The sequence below is a fragment of the Salmo salar genome, chromosome 16 (genome assembly GCF_965601325.2).
Source record: "Salmo salar chromosome 16, fSalSal1, whole genome shotgun sequence".
In the NCBI taxonomy this organism is placed as follows: Eukaryota; Metazoa; Chordata; class Actinopteri; order Salmoniformes; family Salmonidae; genus Salmo; species Salmo salar.
This window is the reverse complement of record NC_138306.1, coordinates 52,838,543-52,861,573: the sequence shown is the minus strand read 5'-3', so window position 1 is coordinate 52,861,573 and position 23,031 is coordinate 52,838,543. Positions and strand designations below refer to the sequence as shown.

At 44.2% G+C, this 23,031-nt stretch overlaps 1 protein-coding gene across 2 annotated transcripts in view; it reads right to left on the bottom strand.

The window, feature by feature from the left end:
* The window catches only part of rnf13 (ring finger protein 13), an 86,910-nt gene that overhangs the window by 7,032 nt on the left and 56,847 nt on the right, over positions 1-23,031 (bottom strand). For both annotated transcript variants that reach the window (NM_001141810.1, XM_014149741.3), the window contains 4 exon segments: positions 9,649-9,742; positions 10,555-10,660; positions 11,594-11,684; positions 15,259-15,346. In NM_001141810.1, the coding sequence (NP_001135282.1) occupies positions 9,649-9,742; positions 10,555-10,660; positions 11,594-11,684; positions 15,259-15,346 (379 nt within the window).

The window sequence follows — 23,031 nt, the reverse complement described above, 5'->3', positions numbered from 1 at the left end:
ATTCTCACACCACACTGGTCATTCCCCTACATTCTCACACCACACTGGTCATTCCTCTACATTCTCACACTGGTCATTCCTCTACATTCTCACACTGGTCATTCCTCTACATTCTCACACCACACTGGTCATTCCCCTACATTCTCACACTGGTCATTCCTCTACATTCTCACACTGGTCATTCCTCTACATTCTCACACTGGTCATTCCTCTACATTCTCACACTGGTCATTCCTCTACATTCTCACACTGGTCATTCCTCTACATTCTCACACTGGTCATTCCTCTATATTCTCACACTGGTCATTCCTCTACATTCTCACACTGGTCATTCCCCTACATTCTCACACTGGTCATTCCCCTACATTCTCACACTGGTCATTCCCCTACATTCTCACACTGGTCATTCCCCTACATTCTCACACCACACTGGTCATTCCTCTATATTCTCACACTGGTCATACCTCTATATTCTCACACTGGTCATTCCTCTATATTCTCACACTGGTCATTCCTCTATATTCTCACACTGGTCATTCCCCTACATTCTCAACACTGGTCATTCCTCTACATTCTCACACTGGTCATTCCTCTACATTCTCACACTGGTCATTCCTCTACATTCTCACACCACACTGGTCATTCCCCTACATTCTCACACTGGTCATTCCTCTACATTCTCACACTGGTCATTCCTCTACATTCTCACACTGGTCATTCCTCTACATTCTCACACCACACTGGTCATTCCCCTACATTCTCACACCACACTGGTCATTCCCCTACATTCTCACACTGGTCATTCCCCTACATTCTCACACTGGTCATTCCCCTACATTCTCACACCACACTGGTCATTCCCCTACATTCTCACACCACACTGGTCATTCCTCTATATTCTCACACTGGTCATACCTCTATATTCTCACACTGGTCATTCCTCTATATTCTCACACTGGTCATTCCCCTACATTCTCACACCACACTGGTCATTCCTCTACATTCTCACACTGGTCATTCCTCTACATTCTCACACCACACTGGTCATTCCCCTACATTCTCACACTGGTCATTCCTCTACATTCTCACACTGGTCATTCCTCTACATTCTCACACTGGTCATTCCCCTACATTCTCACACCACACTGGTCATTCCCCTACATTCTCACACCACACTGGTCATTCCCCTACATTCTCACACTGGTCATCTCCTCTATATTCTCACACCACACTGGTCATTCCCCTACATTCTCACACTGGTCAATCCTCTATATTCTCACACCACACTGGTCATTCCTCTATATTCTCACACCACACTGGTCATTCCCCTACATTCTCACACCACACTGGTCATTCCTCTACATTCTCACACTGGTCATTCCCCTACATTCTCACACCACACTGGTCATTCCTCTACATTCTCACACTGGTCATTCCTCTACATTCTCACACTGGTCATTCCTCTACATTCTCACACCACACTGGTCATTCCCCTACATTCTCACACCACACTGGTCATTCCTCTATATTCTCACACTGGTCATTCCCCTACATTCTCACACTGGTCATTCCTCTACATTCTCACACTGGTCATTCCTCTACATTCTCACACTGGTCATTCCCCTACATTCTCACACTGGTCATTCCCCTACATTCTCACACTGGTCATTCCTCTACATTCTCACACTGGTCATTCCTCTACATTCTCACACTGGTCATTCCTCTACATTCTCACACTGGTCATTCCTCTACATTCTCACACCACACTGGTCACTCCCCTACATTCTCACACCACACTGGTCATTCCTCTACATTCTCACACACACTGGTCACTCCCCTACTTTCTCACACCACACTGGTCATTCCTCTACATTCTCACACTGGTCATTCCTCTACATTCTCACACTGGTCATTCCTCTACATTCTCACACTGGTCATTCCTCTACATTCTCACACTGGTCATTCCCCTACATTCTCACACTGGTCATTCCTCTACATTCTCACACTGGTCATTCCTCTACATTCTCACACTGGTCATTCCTCTACATTCTCACACCACACTGGTCATTCCCCTACATTCTCACACTGGTCATTCCTCTACATTCTCACACTGGTCATTCCTCTACATTCTCACACTGGTCATTCCCCTACATTCTCACACTGGTCATTCCTCTACATTCTCACACTGGTCATTCCTCTACATTCTCACACTGGTCATTCCCCTACATTCTCACACTGGTCATTCCTCTACATTCTCACACTGGTCATTCCCCTACATTCTCACACTGGTCATTCCCCTACATTCTCACACTGGTCATTCCCCTACATTTTTACACCACACTGGTCATTCCTCTACATTCTCACACTGGTCATACCTCTATATTCTCACACTGGTCATTCCTCTATATTCTCACACTGGTCATTCCCCTACATTCTCACACAACACTGGTCATTCCTCTACATTCTCACACTGGTCATTCCTCTACATTCTCACACTGGTCATTCCTCTACATTCTCACACCACACTGGTCATTCCCCTACATTCTCACACCACACTGGTCATTCCTCTACATTCTCACACTGGTCATTCCTCTACATTCTCACACTGGTCATTCCTCTACATTCTCACACTGGTCATTCCTCTACATTCTTACACTGGTCATTCCCCTACATTCTCACACCACACTGGTCATTCCCCTACATTCTCACACCACACTGGTCATTCCTCTATATTCTCACACTGGTCATTCCCCTTCATTCTCACACTGGTCATTCCCCTACATTCTCACACTGGTCATTCCGCTACATTCTCACGCTGGTCATTCCCCTACATTCTCACACTGGTCATTCCTCTACATTCTCACACCACACTGGTCATTCCCCTACATTCTCACACCACACTGGTCATTCCTCTACATTCTCACACTGGTCATTCCTCTACATTCTCACACTGGTCATTCCCCTACATTCTCACACTGGTCATTCCCCTACATTCTCACACTGGTCATTCCCCTACATTCTCACACTGGTCATTCCTCTATATTCTCACACTGGTCATTCCTCTATATTCTCACACTGGTCATTCCTCTATATTCTCACACTGGTCATTCCCCTACATTCTCACACTGGTCATTCCCCTACATTCTCACACTGGTCATTCCCCTACATTCTCACACTGGTCATTCCTCTACATTCTCACACTGGTCATTCCCCTACATTCTCACACTGGTCATTCACCTACATTCTCACACTGGTCATTCCCCTACATTCTCACACTGGTCATTCCTCTACATTCTCACACTGGTCATTCCTCTACATTCTCACACTGGTCATTCCCCTACATTCTCACACTGGTCATTCCCCTACATTCTCACACTGGTCATTCCTCTACATTCTCACACTGGTCATTCCTCTACATTCTCACACTGGTCATTCCCCTACATTCTCACACTGGTCATTCCTCTACATTCTCACACCACACTGGTCATTCCTCTACATTCTCACACTGGTCATTCCTCTACATTCTCACACTGGTCATTCCTCTACATTCTCACACTGGTCATTCCTCTACATTCTCACACTGGTCATTCCTCTACATTCTCACACTGGTCATTCCTCTACATTCTCACACTGGTCATTCCCCTACATTCTCACACTGGTCATTCCTCTACATTCTCACACCACACTGGTCATTCCTCTACATTCTCACACCACACTGGTCATTCCTCTACATTCTCACACTGGTCATGCCTCTACATTCTCACACTGGTCATTCCCCTACATTCTCACACTGGTCATTCCTCTACATTCGTTTCGTACTAAGTTCTCACTCTTTCCAAAATGGCTGCCAGGTAGGCGGCTGCTGAACAGGGCCTATGCGCATTTCCTTTTTCAGTCCTGACGTTCCAGAGGACTTTTTGGCTAGGGTCAAGTAAAAAAAAACGCTCCCTCTAAAAGCCCAGGAATTCTAAATGCACTCCCTTTCGAAATTCCACAGCATTCTTCCCTGCCACTTCGCTTGTGGGGAGGAGGATGTGCAGTGCTGTGGAGGGGCCAGTGTTTATGTGAGCTTTAAATGAGCATGTTTTGGCTGTTCCCCAGTATCCGTGCCAGGACTGCATGTGACCGTATAAGGATGAGGAGTCACGGCCACTCCCTCCTACAGTAACGTCACTCTCCCTCATTTTTCCCCCTTCCTCTGCCCCCTTCTTTATTTCTGCCCCCCCCCCCCCCCCCCTCTGCCTCTGTCTCGTTCACTTTTTCTCAGACTGTCTCTGTCGCCTTTCTCCAACTCTCTTGCTTCTCTCTGTCACACTTCCTCTCTTTTTATTTCCCCCAGTCTCTCTTCCTTCTCTCCCTCTCTCTCTCTCTAACCCAGTGCTGGACAGAGGGGTGAGAGAAGGGGAGCGTTTTATAAAAGTCATGGGTCAGGCACACTCAGGAAATGCTGAACTGTGTCGCTGGGCTATTCTGAGTGAAGTTTAGCACTAAGCAGAAAAATACTTCCAACACCACAAACTCAGTGGTGCACTGCTTAGTATCATTAGTGGTATGAAGTAAGACATAGTGAATAACAGAAGGCACAAACACAGTGACATCTAAGACCTGCTCCGCAGCGTAACAGCTCAGTTTAACAACCTGATATAGCAAAGTAAACAAAACGTGTGCCTTATGGTCGTCAGTACTCCATTGAGCTTGTTTAAAAAAAAATTTTTTTTACCTTTATTTAACTAGGAAAGTCAGTTAAGAACAAAATTCTTATTTACAATGACTGCCTACCCCGGAACGACGGTGGGCCAATTGTACGCCGCGCTATGGGACTCCCAATCACGGCCGGTTGTGATACAGCCTGGACTCAAAACCAGGGTCTGTAGTGACGCCTCTAGCACAGAGATGCAGTGCCTTGTGCCACTCGGGAGTCTAAACTTGCCTCACTTCAAGTTCATTTTACAGTCTTCATTTTATGATATCTACATTACTACGAGGGCATAATCTGATTGGTCTAATTTCAGTATATTCTTCAAGGCCACTGTCTCTATCAAGCAGTTCAAGTTTGTGTCGGTCAGAGAGAAGCATGGCGGCAGAATTATCTGGTTGAGCAAAATTCACTGTCTGGTCATCCCTTCTCACAAAAGCAAAGGGATTAAACTACTCATGCTGACCAGAGGAGCTGATGTGAGCATATTACTCACATTTCCTGGAACTTTACACTCAATGTACTGAGTACTGTTAGTAGTGATGATATCACTGTTTACATTAGATACATCACACGTCAACATATGTGGGAACGAAGGATTCAATAACCTTTTTTTACACAGCAGCGTCAAAAAAACAAATTATTGAAGCATTAAACCTTTAACCATTTGGAAGAGTCTCTGTTTAGTCAATAATGTTAAATCAGACTCTCTATACGGTTTGATTAACACGTTATTATCCCAATATCGCTGATTGCGATAGGCTCTTTTCAACACTACCCTCAACTGACATCGTGTTGAAGAGGCCCCTAAGGATTTTGGGGGCCAGTAGTTTAAAAAGAGCCAGAATGTCAATACAAGTCTTCTATTTTGCTCCAGCCAGTCAACCAGCCAGCATTCCTGGGTCTTAGGAAGAATCATACTGCCCTACTGAACTAATCAGAGCGAGGAGACAATGTGTTTGTGTGTGTACACTTGTGACTTTGTGTGACGGGCACAGATCTGCACAGCTACCTACAGATAGAAGGGCTTTATCACCATCTTCCTGCCTCACTGTTCACAAAGCCTCAGAGTGTATATATTCAGCCCAGGGCTGGAACAGGGGAGGAGCACAGACACTGACTCATCAGTCAGAGAGCCCCGGGGAGAGACGCAGGGGTCAGAGGGAGAGCCCGGTCCCTCTCAGACATGGAGCAATGAGGTACCATCTTGGGTTGAGTGGTTTTAGAAGGGTGAACTAGAGCGAGGGGAAATTAATCTCCCTGGCTTTCTCTGGTATTGAGGTTCTTGTGTTTGCTCCTCATCTGGTGGCGACACCAAACACACACCCTCCGCCTTAACCAGAGCCGGAAAGACAATCAAAAAGCACACAGTCACACGGCAAGCTTATATGGATAATGCACGGGCTAGCAATAAGGCCACACCAAAGTCAATACTCGAGGAGCTATAAAACTGCATTAGCCTCCTAGGAAGACCACAGGAACTAAAACTAGGGATAGCATCAAAGCTAATGCAAAAGCTAATCAAGGGATAACAACAAGGCTTGCAAACAGTTATCATCAACACAAGGTACAGAAACGTCACAGTGGTACTAGGCCCTGTGCTCCAGAATTAGCTAACGTTAGTATTACATCATGTTTACTAGCCTAGTATTATTGTATGCTTTACATAATACTCCTCAGACTAGTATTGTGTGGTAATTACGCTGCTATTGTACATGGCATTGACACAGGTACTGGTCTATTCAGAGCCCCTCCCATTGTGCTCTATGTACAGTGTGTTCTGCATGTGAGTCTCATCTCCAGACATGCAAGTCTGACATCATCCCACGCCCGTGTCTCTCTCTCTCTCACACACACACACACACACGCACGCACACACAAAATTTCTCATTAACGCTGCAGGCTAGACGCACCGCTCTGCAAAGGCACAGACAATACGCTAGGCCGGCTAATCAGCTAGCATCTCGCCCACATGTCATCCCGCTGCCCATAGAAGCCTGCATCGCTCAGTTAAGGGAATTAATACTCGCTTTATTCACACCACTGGAGGTATAATTGCATCAGTGCACACTGTGCTTCTGTGGGATGAGTCTCGCAGCCCCCAAACAGCCCCTGGAATGACAGGGAAAACAACTAAAAACACTCCAGTGTGATTTCAAAGATACTGGTAACTAACTGAAGATAGTTCATCTGCGTCGTTTCCAAAGGGAGCATATGAACACAGTGAGTAGAACAAGTAAGGAGGTGGGTATAGAGCCAAGCACGAACGAGCGAGATCCTATTGGTGTGTTTTTAGCATGTATTTGCATATTTCCGTTAAGGAACGCCTACTCTGAAGTGCGTTTGCGCGATAACTCAATTCGCCCTAAACAATGCAGTTTTTGGAAACTTTGGCAAAGAGTCGTCTACAAAACGTATATACACTCTGTTCGTGACAGATATTTGTTTTGGGAACAGAATATTTCTTTGATGAGAAAATGTGTTAAAGGTCAGCCCAGTTTCATCTTGCTCCATCTTCCCGCCACTGGACTTCCTCTCATCACCATATTTGGTGGCGACTGGAAGTTCTAAAAATGGTTGCTTGTGATTTATACCCCCTATGAACTATCTGGGTTTCCCCTTTTATCTGTGGTGATACCATTAGATTAGCATTGTTAACACTGGCTGTAGGTTAGATGTGTTATCAGCACAGGACATCGAGGCCAGCGCAGAGAGAAGTTGATTTTAATTGTCTGACTTGTAGGCACTTGTGGGAGATGATGCGATTAAATCATTGCGGCGTGTGGTTCCCATCTTCAATTAACATTTTCATTTTGCAGTGTGCACAGACTGGTTCCAATCCAAATCCCTTAGTGACAGGCCTTCTCTTTCAGTTGTCCACACACACCACACACACACACACACACAGCCAATGAGGACCAGGCCCACAAAACCATTCAAAACAGACAGACGGCATCACAGTATCATACAGCCTGCTAAAACAAATCCCTACAGACCAGACTCAGCAGGCATCAAGGTTTAGCTGAGGGGGAGGAGGCGAGTGGCTGAGGGCACCATTAGGCATCATTACCACATCGCAGCAGAAGCCAGAAAGCCAGCCAAGACAGAAGAACTCTGCTGTCGCAGAGTGGTGTTAGGGATAGCTAAAAATACCCCGGGCTGGAGAACATGAGCGCTGAGTTGCGTATAAAGAGCAGCCCGTTCGTGTAAACAATGAGCACAGAACGTGTCAGACGAGTGATTTTAAAAGGCTCCATGATTCATCAGCCGCCCCATGTAGAGAGAGAGATGTATGGGGCGGCTGCAAGGTTTGGCCACGGACGAGTGTGAATCTGGGATGCAATTCCATCCCAGAACATAGCTCTGCTAGCCTAGCTACTCACCTTCCACGTTGAAATGGCGCCAAGCTGGCAAACCCACTTCGGCCTATTAGGAACAACTAACAATATTGGCATACTCCCCTTCAGGCCTAACAGGCCAATCAGCAGCGAGAAAACCCTCAGATCATAGTTTTAAATACAAAACAGTCCAATCTCTGTCGTTGATAACACTCAATTCTATCCCCTTACCTGCCACTACTTAAACGCTCTATAAAAACGGCGAGGCCTTCCGGAGTCCCCACAGACCCATTCTGTGCGATGATTGCAGGGATCCGGAGTTCAGGGCTTAAAAGGGTGATTAGGTAGAGATTTGGTGTCCCCGCTTTGAATCGCCACAACACTGGCAGAGTGAGCAGAAACCCAGCTCACTGATGATTCATTCCCTGGGACGTCTGAACTCTCTGGAACGCCCGCGGAAACAGTCAGTCAGACAAGGGCTGTCGCACTGTTGCCCGTTTGCCTCTCCTCAGAGCACATGCTACTGCCAGCCAGAGGGAGGAGTCTTGCCATACCCCCATTATAAGCTCTGCGAGGGGGCTACTTGGTATGCGCCAGCCAGACTCAGACAAAATCTCCTCAGTGTTCCCTGCACAGCAGATTTTTAATGGCTTCCCACCCCAAACCCGGCAGAGGCATCTAAACTCCTTCCCAGTGTGAAAAGAAGAATGAATGCAGCCAACATGCTACTCAGGACTGACATTTACAGACTATCTTGGACAAACACTATTTGCAATGCAAAAGTATGGACTATAAATTCCTCCTGCGCTAAGAGAGACAAGTGCAAAATGGAGGAAAACCTCTGAAGTCCAGGAGTTTCAATTCAGGAGTTTAAAATACCTCCCTCAAGGTAAACAGAAGATGTATTTATATTGAGATAGTGGCATTACTCACCTTCAGCCCTGTATTTAGTCTCAAGAGTAAGAAGCCTTAATCTGTGGGGTTGGCTTTTTGGAAAATCAAGCCGTATTTTTTTTATATATTTGTTTAACCTTTATTTGACCAGAAAGGTCAATTAAGAACCAATTCTTATTTCCAATGACAGCCTGGCTAATCTCATTATTTCATAAGTCATTCTTAACGTCATCCTCATCGTGGCCCAGTCACATGACACTAGGCTAGAGCCGGTTGAGATAAGGTCAGTTTGGAGTTGTCATCTAGGTCGAGGGTTAGGATGAATCTGCGTTTACGGTCAACTGTTCGTTGAGGACAAAGGTCGATAGATAATGCCCTCATACAAGGGTAGTGTGCTTTCCGATCATAAAGCCACATTTCAATCTTTGTGTTGTTGACGCATACAAAAGGCAGGCAAACAAAGACAAAACTATTTTAAGACTCTTTGTTCTCCCATGTCAAATCCCCATGTACACAGGTACTCCCTCAGCGGAGGCGACCTGAGCCTGTGTTGAAGCAGTTTTACATTAACACAAAGTGAGAAAAACAGACTAACAGACATTACTACAACACTTCACAGATGTAAAAAGATCAGGGCATTACACATCATGAGGGGAGTGCCATCAATGCTTAACACAAAACTGTCCAGATTGCCATGTTGATAGCTATATCCATCCATACCTTTCTTGTACTTGTGAATGGGTAGTTTCTTCAGTTGGTCCTTGCGCAAACGGCTTCTCCGAGCCCTGTGTCTGTCCTGGACAAACTTGGTGATCTGAGCGAATAGGGAAAAGTCAACAGTCAGTTAGTGAGTTTTAAGCCCCTTAACCTCACCGAAAATCCTGATGAATACTCCACAAGAGTTGTTCTGAACCGAACAATGCCCTTGTACTTCTAACCATGCACCCTCTTGCCAAAAGTCTAACGTCACCATTTGATTGAATGTTTTTTCAAATTATAAGAATTCTCTGCAGTTGAAAAATTCCACAACTAATACTAAAGCAACTAAGGCATTTAACATAATTACATTAATCAACATTCTTGTGTCAATTCTGTAGGAAATGGGATGGCTTGGGTAACTGGTTCTTCTTCTCGTAATAATGTTTGAGTTATCTAGAAACAAATCGTATTCGTCCTAGCTTGATGATATCATCACCAGCCCTATGCCTAGTGCCCTGAGACCAGAACATTCTAGAAAACTCCCTACTACTGGGCAGTGGCGGTTCTAGACCATTTGAACTGGGGGGGGGGGCCAAGCTGGGGCCAGTTGTATTGTTAGAGGGGCCAGTTACATTAGACGTTATTGTTGTCATATCGTTTTCTTCACTGCATTGCAGGCAAAAGACCATGTTCCGCGTTGCCACTGTCTAATAATGGATGTAAAAAAGAACAATAGCAAAGATGTATGTAAAAATTATTTCATACTCCACATTTAGGGGGGCCACAAGGGGATCCAAAATTGTTGTCACAGGGGCACTGCCACCCCACCCCCCAGAACTGCTAGTGTTACTGGGATTCCCACAGATCTGCCATGCCACCATTGACTCAATCACATGAATGAATTAACTCTCCAGTGTATTTGCCTACCATGAAAACAACGATGAGGATGAGGCAGATTCCCACGGTGATGAGGAAGGGAATCAGGTAGTATTCCAGAGGCAGGCTGAAGTCTGGCATGAGGACCACATGACCCCTGGAGAACAACAGCACCATTATGGAGATATATTCAAGAGGGTTTATAACTGACAATAACACACTCCAAATAATGATCTGCATCCCAAAGGGCTCCCCCTTTAACCTATAAAGTACACTTCCTTATATAGTGCACTATATAAAAGAATAGGATGCTATTTGGAACGCACCCATAGTGACCTAAAAAAGGAGTCGTTATGATTGGAGCATTTGGACACAGCCTGTCATCTCGAGGCGACTCATTTACATTTTAAACTGAAAGAGAAAACAACTCCGTCCATCACACTGAAATAATGGGTTATGGTGCTATAAGACCCATTTACTTTTCTCCCTGTCATCGTTGTTGCCCAAATACATAGTAGGCTAATTCAGTTAACGTTGCTAGAGAACAACACAATATTTCCAGGCAAACAGACTGAGGATTGGCCACTCATGTACATTTATAGTATACCTGGTTAACAGAGATGCTAACCTGAATGCAGGGTTGATATCAAGGAGGAGAAAGAGGTCCATTAGTGACAACATGGCAGTCTGCCTATTTCGTCGGCTATTTTTGAGGAACTCGAGACATTTTAAATTCCCAGATGATCCACTGATCTCGGGCAGAGCGCTGGGAAAGTGATGACCCGTCCGTCGTGAGGCAGATTATCTGCTTTACGACGCCGACAAGTCAACACATTGTGTTACATTATTACGTCATAAAGATAGAAATATATTTCTTTAAAAAGATGGACAATCCGGTTTATGTTGTCTTTCCACTGAATTCATTGAATAAAGGAATATATTATTTAACAACATGACGCAGACAGATTTATGTGGACATCATTGTTAAAGAGCCCAGTTAGGCTATGCCAGTTAAGGTGCCTGTAATGTCAGAGGCTTGAATTAGCCTTGATGTTGATAGACATGGAAATTAGATTTACGTCCGACTCACCCCTTGTCGTATGTGTAGTCTTCTTTCAGGGAGTTGGCAGTCTCTTCACTAACAAACACTGATGGAATGTCGATTTGCTTCAAAATATCCACTAAATGGGAAAGGAGGAAGTTATTTATACACATGTGGAGTGGCTACATATTGATGTCCATGAAATAACACTAGACCATCATGAAATAACATTACGTTTTGAAGGAAATGCCAAGATACCAGTCAGCTATTGGGGAAAAATACTGGAATAGAAAGAAGGGCCTGTTTGCTGTATATCAACGCAGTTCAACATCTGGCCTTTTCTGAAAACATTTACTTAGATAGACCATAATCATGGCGAACCCCAGATCTTTAAAGCTGTCAGATGAGGTAGTTTTCAGATGAGGTAGTTTTCAGATGAGGTAGTTTTCAGATGAGATAGTTTTCAGATGAGGTAGTCTATGGGACCCAGGCTGATGCCCACTTGTGCCACTGTCATTTAGTATTCTGCTCATGTGTGACTGCGGGCAGTTGTTAAGGCCCACCGAACCCCAGTGGCAGAAATCTGTTGGATGGCTGCTAAGTTAAGAAATGGCTCACTGCCCAATGTTTGAAAAGAAGCCATCCGACCGGATGATCCGTTCTAGACAGTTACCAGCATGAGGAGCTGTCACCGTTACTCATGATATGTTGTCATACGCCCTGGAGTGAGAGACGGAGGAGACGTGAGAGACGGAGGAGACGTGAGAGACGGGGGAGACGTGAGAGACGGAGGAGACGTGAGAGACGGAGGAGACGTGAGAGACGGAGGAGACGTGAGAGACAGAGGAGACGTGAGAGACGGGGGAGACGTGAGAGACGGGGGAGACGGGGGAGACGTGAGAGACGGGGGAGACGTGAGAGACGGAGGAGACGTGAGAGACGGAGGAGACGTGAGAGACGGAGGAGACACGGAGAAAATGATGTGAAGAAAAAGCAGTTGAGAAACAGATATCTCTCCTCCCAAAAACTCCTTCATGTGACGGTAGCGAAGGCTGAGCGATCCGCTTGGACGGAGTTGAACCGTTTGGAGACGTACTGTAAACTACGGCACTACATACCTCCACAACGACATTACGAGTTGGACTTGGTGCCATGGATGCAGCAGCTCCCAGCGTGTCCTAATGCTCCTCTACACCCCGAGGTTTGGGAATCAAAGCTACATCTACTCTACTCACTCCAATACTATACTATCCCTCTACTCCCCTACTCTACTACTATACTATCCCTCTACTCCCCTACTCTACTACTATACTACCCCTCTAATATACTACTATACTACCCCTCTACTATACTACCCCTCTACTATACTACCCCACTACTATACTACCCCTCTACTCCCCTACTCTACTACTATACTACCCCTCTAATATACTACCCCTCTACTCCACTACTATACTACAACACTACCCCTCTACTCCTCTACCCCTGTACTCTACTACTATACTACCCCTCTACTCCCCTACTCTACTACCCCTCTACTATACTACCCCTCTACTATACTACTATACTACCCCTCTACTCCGCTACTATACTACCCCTCTACTATACTACCCCTCTACTATACTACTATACTACCCCTCTACTATACTACTATACTACCCCTCTACTCCACTACTATACTACGCCTCTACTCCACTACTATACTACCCCACTACTATACTACACCTCTACTCCACTACTATACTACCCCTCTACTCCACTACTATACTACCCCTCTACTCCCCTACTATACTACCCCTCTACTCCCCTACTCTACTACTATACTACCCCTCTACTATACTACCCCTCTACTCCACTACTATACTACCCCTCTACTCCACTACTACAATACCCCTCTACTCCACTAATATACTACCCCTCTACTCCACTACTATACTACCCCTCTACTCCACTACTATACTACCCCTCTACTATACTACCCCTCTACTCCACTACTATACTACCCCTCTACTCCACTACTATACTACCCCTCTACTCCACTACCCCTCTACTATACTACCCCTCTACTCCTCTACTCTACTACTATACTACCCCACTACTATACTATCCCTCTACTCCACTACTATACTACCCCTCTACTCCTCTACTATACTACCCCTCTACTCCACTAATAAACTACTCCAATACCCCTCTACTCCACTACTATACTACCCCTCTACTCCACTACTATACTACCCCTCTACCTCTCTACTCCACTACTATACTACCCCTCTACTTCACTACTATACTACCCCTCTACTCCACTACCCCTCTACTCCACTACTATACTACCCCTCTACTCCACTACTATACTACCCCTCTACTCCACTACTATACCACCCCTCTACTCCACTACTATACCACCCCTCTACTCCACTACTATACTACCCCTCTACTCCACTACTATACTACCCCTCTACTCCACTACTATACTACCCCTCTACTCCACTACTACACTACCCCTCTACTATACTACCCCTCTACTATACTACCCCTCTACCCCTCTACTCCACTACTATACTACCCCTCTACTCCACTACTATACTACCCCTCTACTCCACTACTATACTACCCCTCTACTCCACTACTATACTACCCCTCTACTCCACTACTATACTACCCCTCTACCCCTCTACTATACTACCCCTCTACTATACTACCCCTCTACTATACTACCCCTCTACTCCACTAATAAACTACTCCAATACCCCTCTACTCCACTACTATACTACCCCTCTACCCCACTACTATACTACCCTTCTACTCCACTACTATACTACCCCTTTACTCCACTACTATACTACTATACTACCCCACTACTATACTATCCCTCTACTCCACTACTATACTACCCCTCTACTCCACTACTATACTACCCCTCTACTATACTACCCCTCTACTCCACTAATAAACTACTCCAATACCCCTCTACTCCACTACTATACTACCCCTCTACTCCACTACCCCTCTACCTCTCTACTCCACTACTATACTACCCCTCTACCCCTCTACTTCACTACTATACTACCCCTCTACTCCACTACTCCACTACCCCTCTACTCCACTACTATACTACCCCTCTACTCCACTACCCCTCTACTCCACTACTATACTACCCCTCTACTATACTACCCCTCTACTCCACTACTCCACTACCCCTCTACTCTACTACTATACTACCCCACTACCCCTCTACTCCACTACTATACTACCCCTCTACTATACTACCCCTCTACTCCACTACTCCACTACCCCTCTACTCTACTACTATACTACCCCTCTACTCCACTACCCCTCTACTCCACTACTATACTACCCCTCTACTATACTACCCCTCTACTATACTACCCCTCTACTCCACTAATAAACTACTCCAATACCCCTCTACTCCACTACTATACTACCCTTCTACTCCACTACTATACTACCCTTCTACTCCACTACTATACTACCCCTCTACTCTACTACTATACTACCCCTCTACTCCACTACCCCTCTACTATACTACCCTACCCCTCTACTCCACTAATATACTAGCCCTCTACACCTCTACTATACTACCCCTCTACTCCTCTACTACCCAAATGAACAGAAGACTGTGTGTAGTGCTGCTGCATGTTTGTTTGTTTATGTGTTTGTACAGAGGAGGAGGATTGTCAGAGGGGGGGACTTACGATCATTGGATCCCATGCTGATTAAGTCATCAGAGTCCACGTTGTGAACAATGGCCGACTTGTACCCGGCCTTCTGGGCATTAAGCACCTGCGGGAGACAAAATATTTGTGTTAAGTGTGTGTGGTTCCTATGGATGCTATGGATACTCTATCCATACTGTTGTAACTATCTTCATACCGTATCCATACTGCAGTAACTATCTTCATACCGTATCCATACTGCAGTAACTATCTTCATACTGTATCCATACTGCAGTAACTATCTTCATACTGTATCCATACTGCAGTAACTATCTTCATACCGTATCCATACTGCAGTAACTATCTTCATACCGTATCCATGCTGCAGTAACTATCTTCATACCGTATCCATACTGCAGTAACTATCTCTCATACCGTATCCATGCTGCAGTAACTATCTCTATACCGTATCCATGCTGCAGTAACTATCTCTATACCGTATCCATGCTGCAGTAACTATCTCTATACTGTATCCATGCTGCAGTAACTATCTTCATACTGTATCCATACTGCAGTAACTATCTTCATACCGTATCCATACTGCAGTAACTATCTTCATACCGTATCCATGCTGCAGTAACTATCTTCATACCGTATCCATGCTGCAGTAACTATCTTCATACCGTATCCATACTGCAGTAACTATCTCTATACCGTATCCATACTGCAGTAACTATCTCTATACCGTATCCATACTGCAGTAACTATCTCTATACCGTATCCATACTGCAGTAACTATCTCTATACCGTATCCATACTGCAGTAACTATCTCTATACCGTATCCATACTGCAGTAACTATCTCTATACCGTATCCATACTGCAGTAACTATCTCTATACCGTATCCATACTGCAGTAACTATCTCTATACCGTATCCATACTGCAGTAACTATCTCTATACCGTATCCATACTGCAGTAACTATCTCTATACCGTATCCATACTGCAGTAACTATCTCTATACCGTATCCATGCTGCAGTAACTATCTCTATACCGTATCCATGCTGCAGTAACTATCTCTTTACCGTATCCATGCTGCAGTAACTATCTCTATAGCGTATCCATACTGCAGTAACTATCTCTATACCGTATCCATACTGCAGTAACTATCTCTATACGGTATCCATACTGCAGTAACTATCTCTATACCGTATCCATACTGCAGTAACTATCTCTATACCGTATCCATACTGCAGTAACTATCTCTATACCGTATCCATACTGCAGTAACTATCTCTATACCGTATCCATACTGCAGTAACTATCTTCATACTGTATCCATACTGCAGTAACTATCTTCATACCGTATCCATACTGCAGTAACTATCTTCATACCGTATCCATACTGCAGTAACTATCTCTATACTGTATCCATACTGCAGTAACTATCTTCATACTGTATCCATACTGCAGTAACTATCTCTATACCGTATCCATACTGCAGTAACTATCTCTATACCGTATCCATACTGCAGTAACTATCTCTATACCGTATCCATACTGCAGTAACTATCTCTATACCGTATCCATACTGCAGTAACTATCTCCATACCGTATCCATGCTGCAGTAACTATCTTCATACCGTATCCATGCTGCATGGATACGGTATGAAGATAGTTACGGTATAGAGATATCCATACTGCAGTATGGATATATTTCCCTGTGGCTCAGTTGGTAGAGCATGGTGTTTGCAATGGTGTTTGCAACGCCAGGGTTGTGGGTTCGATTCCCACGGGGGGCCAGTACGGGTAAAAAAAAATGTATGAAATTAATTGAAATGTATGAAATGTATGCACTCACTACTGTAAGTCGCTCTGGATAAGAGTGTCTGCTAAATGACTAAAATGTCAAATGTAATGCAGTAACTATCTCCGTACGGTCCCCAACGCCTCTGCCAAGCCCTCATTCCAACTCCATCACCCATACTCTCTGGGCCCTGGGATAGGCCTACTGGCTTAAGGGGAGGGATTGAACTGTACTGTAACTGACATCCCTTCGGGGCAGGGAGTGAGTGTGTGATTAAATACGTGATAATGGCCGCGCAGACGTCTGGTCCATAGGTGCACTGTGTGTATAATGACATGCTATATGGTCACACCAAAACACGAAGGACAATGAGGCTAGAATTAAAATAGGGAGGATACTTAGTCAGTTGTACAACTGAATGCATTCAACTGAAATGTGTCTTCTGCATTTAACCCAACCCCTCTGAATCGGAGGGCTGCCTTAATCAACATAATTAGCATAGTATGTAATGTGGCTAAACACATAGCATTCTGAAAGAAATCTAAAGGCTAAAATAACTTATTTCATAGAGTCGATGGTATGCATTGACATTAACTTATAGAGGGTATGTAATGTACTGGCAGACTCCAGTAATAACAGTGTGCCCTACAGGTTAACATGTAGCCATGGAACCTGAGAGTGTGCTTCGGGCTCCATGTCGAAAACTGTACTCTCAGGAGAAAGAAAAGAAAAGAAAACATGTTTGAGTTTAAAATACAACAGCTTCCCCTGCAGTGGTAAACATTGGTCCCTCTCCCTCATGTAACTGTGTCCCTGCTACAATTGACGCTCCAAAACAAGAAAAACTTGATGAGAAGAGGAAATATCATGAATTAAGTAATACTGCTTTACAGCCTTCATTTATATTCACAAACTGCCACTGGGCTATGGATGAAAAGAAGGGGACGTATTCAGTGCATTTGGAAAGTATTCAGACCCCTTAAATTTTCCACATTTTGTTACTTTACAACCTTAACCTAAAATTGATTAAATCTTTTTTTTTCTCAAAAAAGATTTTGAAATTCTTTGCACAAAAAAACTGAAATATCTTATTTACATAAGTATTCAGACCCTTTGCTATGAGACCTGAAATTGAGCTCAGGTGCATCCTGTTTCCATTGATCATCTTTGAAATGTTTATACAACTTGATTGGTATCCACCTGTGGTAAATTCAATTAATTGGACATGATTTGGAAAGGCACACACCTGTCTATATAAGGTCCCACAGTTGACAGTGCATGTCAGGTCGAAGGAATTGTCCGTAGAGCTCTGAGACAGGATTGTGTCGAGGCACAGATGTGGGGAAGGGTACCAAAATATTTCTGAAGGTCCTTGGTCAGGGAGATGACCAAGAACCCGATGGTCACTCTGCCAGAGCTCCAGAGTTCCTCTGTGGAGATGGGAGAACCCTCCAGAAGGACAACCATCTCTGCAGCACACCACTAATCAGTCCTTTACGGTAGAGTGACCAGACGGGAGCCACTCCTCGATAAAAGGCACATGACTGCCTGCTTGGAGTTTGCCAAAAAGGCACCTAAAGGACTCTCAGACTATGAGAAACAAGATTCTATGGTCTGATGAAACCAAGATTGAACTCTTTGGCCTGAATGCCAAGCGTCCTTTCTGGAGGAAACCTGGCACCATCCCTACGGTGAAGCATGGTGGTGGCAGCAACATGCTGTGGGGAGGTTTTTCAGTGGCAGGGACTGGGAGACTAGTCAGGATGTGAGGAAAAGATGAACGGAGCAAAGTACAGAGACATCCTTGATGAAAACCTGCTCTAGAGCGCTCAAGACCTCAGACTGGGGCAAAGGTTCACCTTCCAACAAGACAACGACCCCAAGCACTAGCGTTGCAAAGGGTCAGAAACTTTCCAGTAAATTTCCAGAATTTTTCCATGGAAATTAAGCTCTGGAATTTGGGGAACTTTGCTTAAATTCATCAAAGAAGTTAGCTTATAACAGTGAACCTTTTTGTAGGGTACACAAGGCAATACTAGGTGTTGTGCCATATTTTGGTTAAACTATCCACAATTCAATGGAATTGCAACCCTCTGCATGCACAGTGCATTCTTCCATCACATGTGCAGCTGATTCTCAAGATCTTGCACACTAATGAGATGCTATTGAGCCCACACTACTACACTGTCTGGGCCAAGGACTACATGCTTTCTGGTAAGTTTTGATTACAATACTGGGTGGGGTGAATATATTTAGTAAATAGTAGCCTACAGCAAAGTATGTTTAAAACCTTTCTAACTTGTTAACAATTTCTGCTCGTTAGTTTTTGCTACCATGTGGGTTTTAGCTTGCTTGAGCCTGCTAACTTAATTCACCTGTTTCCATATGTTTCATTTTTAAATATTTATCTTACAAAGTAGTTGTTTAATCTAACTGCTTAACTATTTATCTGTACATGGGATTGTATTTGGGTTATTTTTTTATAAAACATTTTCCTAATCTTTACAGGAAAATGTCACGGGCACTATCTGATGTGTGGAGACATTTCACTGCAGCTAATGTAGAAGGAAAAGCTGTGTACATTTGAAAATACTGTGGCAAATCATATGTGAAGAATGCAACAAAGATGCAGAATCATCTGGCCAAGTGCATAAAGTTCCCTCAGCGCTCACAACAAGCAACCTCTGACAAAAGTCCCTCTACTTCTATTTGAGGCGAAAATGATGAATCAGACACCTTACCGATAGCAACAGCTCATGGTCCTCCTGGAATCAAAGTTTTTTTGACTCAATGGAGGAACGTAGTCAGAGAAATGTTGATGAACGTCTTGCTCAAGCTGTGTATGCAACTGGTTCACCTCTGATGCTCACAGGCAATGTGTATTGGAAGGGATTTCTGAATGTTCTTCGCCCAGCATATACCCCTCCAACCAGACATGCTTTATCTACTCATTTGCTGGATGCAGAGTTCAACAGAGTTCAAGTGAAGGTCAAGCAAATCATAGAGAAAGCAGACTGTATTGCAAACATCTCTGATGGATGGTCGAATGTTCGTGGGCAAGGAATAATTAACTACATCATCTCCACCCCTCAACCAGTATTCTACAAGAGCACAGACACAAGGGACAACAGACACACCGGTCTCTACATTACAGATGAGCTATAGGCAGTCATCAATGACCTTGGACCACAGAAGGTATTTGCACTGGTGACAGACAATGCTCTGAACATGAAGGCTTCTTGGTCTAAAGTGGAGGAGTCCTACCCTCACATCACACCCATTGGCTGTGCTGCTCATGCATTGAATCTGCTCCTCAAGGACATCATGTCACTGAAAACAATGGATGGATACACTCTACAAGAGAGCCAAGGAAATGGTTAGGTATGTGAAGGGTCATCAAGTTATAGCAGCAATCTACCTCACCAAGCAAAGTGAGAAAAATAAGAGCACCACATTGAAGCTGCCCAGCAACACCCGTTGGGATGGTGTTGTCATCATGTTTGACAGTCTCCTGGAGGGGAAAGAGTCTCTCCAAGAAATGGCCATATCACAGTCTGCCGATATGGACTGCCCCATCAAGAGGATCCTCCTGGATGATGTATTTTGGATGTATTTTGGGAGAGAGTGGAACGCAGCCTGAAACTCCAGAAACCTATAGCAGTAGCCATTGCATGGATTTAGGGAGACAATGCCATCCTGTCTGATGTTCAGACTCTGCTTGCAGATGTAAGAGAAGAAATCCGTACTGCCCTGCCCACTTCACTGTTGCTCCAAGCAGAGGAAACTGCAGTTCTGAAATACATCAAAAAGTGTGAAGACTTCTGCCTGTAGCCCATACACGCCGCAGTGTACATGTTGGACCCCAAGTATGCTGGCAAGGGCATCCTGTCTGGTGCAGAGATCAACAAGGCCTATGGTGTCATCACTACCGTGTCTCACCACCTTGGCCTGGATGAGGGCAAGGTTCTTGGCAGATGCAATATGGCAGTCGTGTCAACACATCTCATCAGTATTTCCTGTTTGGCAGCCATTTTGTTTAGACCTGCATGGTCTTTCTCTGTGTGGATCATCATGGCCTATACGCACACAGGCTGGGTTGGCAAGGCAACCTGTTATGGTTGGTGCAGAATTCCAGTTTAAGTCATGGTTGAAATTGTTGAGGAAGCCTGTGATATTGTGGTGTGTGTGTGTGTGTGTGTAAAAAGGCAATGGCCTGTTTCCTTTACTCACAGAGTAGACAGCCAAACAGACTGTCACAGTAAGTGTGGTAAACTACAGAGGTTTCTTCCACCCTTCCACCCTGCTGTGGTCTGTACTAGTTTCTCTCTCTCGCCCGAACACGCACCTTTTAGCTACAGCCAAATTCTTGCATAAACACACGAAGGTCTTACGGTCTTTAAACGTCCAGTTAATGGAGAAGCCAAGACCCCACATCCTCCCCTAACTACATAGATCCTTGGCTTTAAATTCAATCAAGACCAAATCAAATACTTAAATGTACAACTAGACTAAGTGAAAGGATGTAAGTGAAGTGTGTAAGTGTAGTGTGTAAGTGAAAGGATGTAAGTGAAAGGATGTAAGTGAAGCGTGTAAGTGTAGCGTGTAAGTGTAGCGTGTAAGTGTAGTGTGTAAGTGTAGTGTGTAAGTGAAAGGATGTAAGTGAAGTGTGTAAGTGAAGTGTGTAAGTGTAGTGTGTAAGTGAAAGGATGTAAGTGAAGTGTGTAAGTGTAGTGTGTAAGTGAAAGGATGTAAGTGTAGTGTGTAAGTGTAGTGTGTAAGGATGCTACAATTGCAAAACAGCGGGAAGAAAATGTCATATTAGACGCTTGAATCACTTTAGATGTTATAACCATATGCCTAAATTCAACTTCACTTACAAAAACAAAACATAAAAAGGAATAAAATCCTTCTAAGAAGTCCCCTCATAAATGATATGGGCTAAAGATGTGTTATCCTTGGTGTAAATTGCAAGTGAGAGTGAAGCACAGGGAAATACTGTAACAAAATAAACCATGAAGAGAGCTGAGAAATCAGGTTCTCTCAGTCACACGGAACTCGCTGTGAGCCCAGATAGCCAGAGCAGCGAACCTCATCTGTTGAGATAAATAATGGATGTGTGGCTCTCTCCACTGACTGCACCAAAGTAGCCTAGCGATAGCTTGTTTAAGCCCTGAGCCTATAGGTTATTCTAGGCTTTCACTCCCCACATTATATCCAATATAATAGTCTGGTATAATTTTCTGTTGCTATGCTAAGATAACAAAATGTAATTGTTCATTCAGACAAAGCGGATGAGCGAAGAGTTGTTTGACGGAATCAAGATGCTAGCAGACATTAGCACAGCCTTTTGTTAATCACTGTCATTTTCTGCGCTCTGATTCGTGTGGGTGTATTTGTGTGTGAACGTGTGTGTGTGTGCTTCTTTGTGTGTCTCCTTAAGGAGGCTGCCTTTGAAGAGAGACAGAGAGAGCCAGCAGATAATTCTTGTTAAGTCTAACAGCCCTGATGCTGTCTCAACCCACCCCCTTCATTCCCACTGCATAAAAAGCTTACACACTGGAACAGAGGAGACAAATCCAACCCGATGAGGCAAGAGTTCCAGACTAACTTTTCCCACTGATGCTACCAGTTTTTCAGTTGATGGCACCAGCACATGACTTGGTCGCACCAATTATATATATATATATTTTACAGCTGCTCGGTTTTCCAATAGCGATGGATATTGCGTCGTTGGAGCATCTGTCGATACTGATAGTATCAAAAGAAAGGGAACGCTGCTCACAATACTGATGACGGATCAGCTCCTAGAGAGATATAAGCACCTACGGCTGCAAATTTTGAGGCGTCTTATTCTAATGCTTTTCCAATAAAAATTCACTAAAATCACAGATTTGGTACATCATTGCACACGTTAGACTACACATCATGAAATATATTGAGACAAATTACAGACAGTATCTTACAAGAAGCAACATGGAACAATTGATTGCACATGAAATATATT